The 5,387-nt window shown below is 47.7% G+C and overlaps 1 protein-coding gene across 1 annotated transcript; it reads left to right on the top strand.

Annotated features, from left to right (window-relative positions):
* Positions 1–1,290: 1,290 nt before the first annotated feature.
* On the top strand, positions 1,291–2,800 carry LOC147446119 (uncharacterized). The gene has a single exon (XM_086526166.1). It carries the CDS (start codon positions 1,292–1,294, stop codon positions 2,591–2,593), a length of 1,302 nt encoding a protein of 433 aa, XP_086382292.1. The 5' UTR covers position 1,291; the 3' UTR covers positions 2,594–2,800.
* Positions 2,801–5,387: the final 2,587 nt, after the last annotated feature.

Here is a 5,387-nt window from a genome sequence, read left to right as displayed (position 1 = left end):
TCGTGGACCAGTACAACATGGTGGGTGCAGAGGTGTGGGGGGGACAACGTGGAGCTCGAGGATGGCAGCACCAAGGGCAAGTTGCAACGCATGGCTAGACAGAGCATATGGACACCGGGCAAGCTTTGGCACAGACAATAGATTAGGTTGGACTGTCGAGGCGAAGTCATTGGCAATAGATTGTCTCCCTGGGACTCTCCAGCGCCATCATTTGGCTCGTTTTTGCCGTCCCACACAGCTCCCCAAATTTACGGTGGCTCATGTATATCTCCTACCTTTGCTTGCCACAGGTGGAATCTCTCTCTCTCCGTGCGATTGTGCGACCTCTGTTTCCGACAGCATGCAGATGCGCATGCCCTCAGTACAGACCGGCCAACGTAGCACCTCTCTAGATGTGCTCTTACACCCTCCCCTTATATGTGCAACCTACTCCCACTATCGCCTTCGAACCTCCCTTGAAAGCCGGTCATGCCCCTCTCTATGATTGCAACAGTCTACCTTGTTGAACCGTTGGAGACAAACGAGAGAGAGAGAGAGAGAGAGACTGCGGATTACCTCTGAGATGATCCCTTGAAGAGAAAGTAAGAGAAGGGTCTATCCTTGCACCAATCTATCTCCTCTTCTACTCCTTTCGTCTCCTGTAGCTAAATGCCCCACCTATGCCGCAAAAGAAACACTTTCCTCACTCTTGCGTGCTTCCATGCAGCTTCCGAAGCCACTTGCTCTGGAGTCTCCATGCCTCTACCTGCAGGTACTGCCATAACCAATTTGCTCTTGGCAGGGTTGTCATGCTAACTACAAGTATCTTTATGGGTACCCCTATAATGAAGGCCCCCAAAAAGTTGTTCCCTCCATGGAGTAATCACCCCACTTCCAATCTTTAACGCTTGCATTCAATGTACATCTGCTTACTAGCAGAGTCTCTGATTTTCAACAGTGTGTCATTGCTATCATTTCCATAACCACTGACCTCCTACTCTTAGAAATGAGTACATTCATCCAAATGAGTGCCCACTATCTTATTTCAACCAATCAGCATTTTAAGCCTAGCAAAAAATGCTTGAAAAATATAACTTAATTTTTTTCTATTTTAGTTAGGAAAAAGAGAATGCATCTCTATAGCCTTTGCCCTTTGGGCAGGCCAAAAAGGGAACACATCTCTATGGCCTTAGCCCTTTGGGCAGGCCAAAAATTTCCAAAGGTGTAAATCCGGCCTATCTTAAAATAGAGCCTAAACTATAGGTCTGTTCGCTTTGTTGGAAAAACGCAGTGCGAAAGTTACAGTGCGAAAATGGTACTGTTGACCTTCCATCTTACAAGAGTCTCTCTTAAAATAGAGACTACTCTCGCTTATTGGAAAACGCGCTTTGCGGGCTCTGCGCTCCCTCTCTCTGTGTGTGGGGGTGCGCACAACAGTTGCAACGGATTCCAGAAGCTCATGGATCCTCAGAAAGTACAAAACGTATTCTCTTTGGTGGGCTGTCTCTATTACGTTCCTCCATTGGACTCAAGTGGAACTCCTCAGCTCGTGAACCGGATGAAGTACTACCATAACCCATCTTTAGCCTCCACTTCCTCCACCCAACCTCTCTTGCAAGGTACAAACCCAAGTGATGCCAGACTCATGGCGTGCGCTATTCCCATTAGCTTCGCATGTCTGGTTGGTGACTCTGGCGAGTCGATGGTTTCATCCACACCTGTCGCTGCACGTCTCCTGAGTGCTAATCTCAACATAGAGCTTGGAAAATTCATGATCTCTTATCCCATGTATAGCCTTAACAATGGTTCTCACATCGCCTTGGTGTTCCCGGTGGAGCTTGCGTATTATGCTCAAACATGTGAAGTCTGTATCATGAAACCAGTGGGCCGTCCGTTTTTAAGAACTCGTTGCCTGGATGTTGCTGATGAGCTTATGTTGGAGCATAGAGATCCTATTTTTTGCTTCTATCGTTCTGCCTCCGAAGATGCCAGCTTTGTAGTAGATGGAAAGGTATCTCTAGCACCTTCCAATCCATCTCCGTATGATCTAATTGCCGACTTTGCCCTCGCCTTGGACATGAGAGCAGGTGTAATAACCGATATCAGAGGTCGGATTGTCGGCACACATGTATGTGATTTTACAATAACAGAAGGAGATGATATTCTCTCTCCTATGTCTATGGTGACAAGGAGAGCAAACTCCATTGCAAAAGTGGAAATCAGAGACAACATTGAGCCCATGACTCCGGAACCAAGGAACTTTGATGGACTGCCTGTCTCGATGTTGAATCAAGTGCGAGACATTTTTGCCTCCAAAAGCCGACACCGTAAGGAACCTGCACAACAGTCCAGAATATACATGATGAATCAAGCAAGTGCGAAGCTATTCTTCTTCCAGAAAAAACTCTCGTTGTTGTCATCCTTGTCATATCTAATGGTAAGGACCGATGACATGGATCACAATGAACCGGTATGCTTGTCAACACGACAACAACACTCAATGTATGCTGGCAAACATAAAAGGCAAAGATTGTGGCATATTCCTATGAAATCGAGAGGCTCCTTTGTGGAACATGGCGATGATGAAGATGAAGATATAGACAATGAAGACTAATTTGTGCACCCATGGTTGCTGAACCAATAATATTGATGATTTTTACACCAAGACTTGCATTTTGAATTTGCATAGGAGGTATGTCTATGCATTGTTTCATTCTTTTTTTCTTTTTCGCGTGGAGTGGCTTTTAGTACATGTGTGCTCTATGTGTGTGTGTGTGTGTGTGTGAGAGAGAGAGAGAGAGAGAGGTTTTTCATGCACTTTGCTGCAACATGGTTTTTCGAGCCTCTTGGTTCTCTGCATTGCATATGTTTTATAGTTTACTTGTATATGTCCTCGAAAAAATGGTAGAACTTAAAGAGTTATGCAAACGAACTAATCCTTATTGGTACATTAGCCCTGTTTTCAAGCGTTGTAAAATACTTCAGATTGGTGCATTAGCCCTGTCTTCAAAGTGTTGTAAAATACTTCAGATGCATTTTCTCTTGCCTTAGTGTAAAAAGATTAATGGAGTGGAGTTTCCACCGAAAGCTTGGAAAGCGAGTTGAAAAGGAAGCTTTGTTGATGCAAAATGGTCCATATTAGCTTCATGCCCTCACATGTTTGACTGAGTCGGACATTGCGGAAGCCCTTCAGTGTTCATAGTCAGGAGAAAAAAGAATAGGCAACAGGCAAAGACTAGGAGATATGCATGTTAGAGCCAACACTACATATATGCCACTCACCTTGGTCAAAAAGCCCCCCAGATCTGACCTGGATACTCCACAGGGATAGAAGCAAGCAAATGGGTAAATTGGGTAATGCTCTCGATCATGGATGTGAATTACATGTGAGTCTTGAGAAGCTCCTGTCTCACAGCATGGTTTCCTAGGTCATTTGTTTGCAAGAGATGCCGAAGAATAGGCAAGGCCAAGCATGATGCAATTTCGATGCAGAGGGTTGCTTGAGCAGCATTTTTTGCTAAGTAGAACTCTTTTGGTGGTGCTCGGCCCAAGTGCAACCTGTCCTAGAGAGACTCCCTTTTCGTGCCGTCAGCTCTTGAATGCTGAAAAGGTACGAGGCCAATGTCCTCTTGGTTGTTTGGAACTGATTGGTGCTCTTGTGGATATGTACTTTGAGTATCTGCAGTATTTCTCATTATGTCGGCCGGCCGGGACCTCCCCTACCCAATTTATTATCTTTCACTGACATGATGTGGCATACTTATTGGCTGTCCCCATTTATCCAGGTCGTAGGGTATTTACTATTAGGAGGTGAGTAAGACAACTTTGGGAGGAAGAGACCCCCACCCCCTTGTATTATCCATCAGTTAATCACTTGTAGATTGTCAGCGTTTTAGGCTTTCCGTAGCCTTGTGTTTGTGCGAAGTAATAGATCTGAACTAAAATCCTTGAACCCTTCGGCTGCACCCCTCTCTCTCTCTCTCTCTCTCTCTCTCTCTCTCTCTCTCTCTCGCGCGCGCTGCTGCCCCTGCCCCTCGTGCTCCCTGCCCGCCAATGCCCCGCCCTCGCGCTTCTCCCCCTGCTGCTCCCGCACCCTCTCTCTCTCGCGCTCTCTCCCGCACCCCCTGCTGATGCTCCCCCTCTCTCTCTCTCTCGCGCTGAGCCCCCCCGCGTCTATCCCCCCCCCCCCCCCCTCAGTCTATCGCGCGGGGGGGCTCAGCGCGAGAGAGAGGGTTGCTTGAGCAGCATTTTTTGCTAAGTAGAACTCTTTTGGTGGTGCTCGGCCCAAGTGCAACCTGTCCTAGAGAGACTCCCTTTTCGTGCCATCAGCTCTTGAATGCTGAAAAGGTACGAGGCCAATGTCCTCTTGGTTGTTTGGAACTGATTGGTGCTCTTGTGGATATGTACTTTGAGTATCTGCAGTATTTCTCATTATGTCGGCCGGCCGGGACCTCCCCTACCCAAGTTATTATCTTTCACTGACATGATGTGGCATACTTATTGGCTGTCCCCATTTATCCAGGTCGTAGGGTATTTACTATTAGGAGGTGAGTAAGACAACTTTGGGAGGAAGAGACCCCCACCCCCTTGTATTATCCATCAGTTAATCACTTGTAGATTGTCAGCGTTTTAGGCTTTCCGTAGCCTTGTGTTTGTGCGAAGTAATAAATCTGAACTAAAATCCTTGAACCCTTCGGCTGCACCCCTCTCTCTCTCTCTCTCTCTCTCTCTCTCTCTCTCTCTCGCGCTGCTGCCCCTGCCCCTCGTGCTCCCTGCCCGTCAATGCCCCGCCCTCGCGCTTCTCCCCCTGCTGCTCCCGCACCCTCTCTCTCTCGCGCTCTCTCCCGCACCCCCTGCTGATGCTCCCCCCCTCTCTCTCTCGCGCTGAGCCCCCCCGCGTCTATCCCCCCCCCCCCCCCCCCTCAGTCTATCGCGCGGGGGGGCTCAGCGCGAGAGAGAGGGTTGCTTGAGCAGCATTTTTTGCTAAGTAGAACTCTTTTGGTGGTGCTCGGCCCAAGTGCAACCTGTCCTAGAGAGACTCCCTTTTCGTGCCGTCAGCTCTTGAATGCTGAAAAGGTACGAGGCCAATGTCCTCTTGGTTGTTTGGAACTGATTGGTGCTCTTGTGGATATGTACTTTGAGTATCTGCAGTATTTCTCATTATGTCGGCCGGCCGGGACCTCTCCTACCCAATTTATTATCTTTCACTGACATGATGTGGCATACTTATTGGCTGTCCCCATTTATCCAGGTCGTAGGGTATTTACTATTAGGAGGTGAGTAAGACAACTTTGGGAGGAAGAGACCCCCACCCCCTTGTATTATCCATCAGTTAATCACTTGTAGATTGTCAGCGTTTTAGGCTTTCCGTAGCCTTGTGTTTGTGCGAAGTAATAGATCTGAACTAA

Source organism: Adiantum capillus-veneris, chromosome 12, assembly GCF_014529385.1.
Source record: "Adiantum capillus-veneris isolate H3 chromosome 12, ASM1452938v2, whole genome shotgun sequence".
Lineage (NCBI taxonomy): Eukaryota > Viridiplantae > Streptophyta > Polypodiopsida > Polypodiales > Pteridaceae > Adiantum > Adiantum capillus-veneris.
The sequence above is the reverse complement of the archived record's forward strand: the minus strand, read 5'-3'. Positions and strand labels throughout refer to the sequence as shown.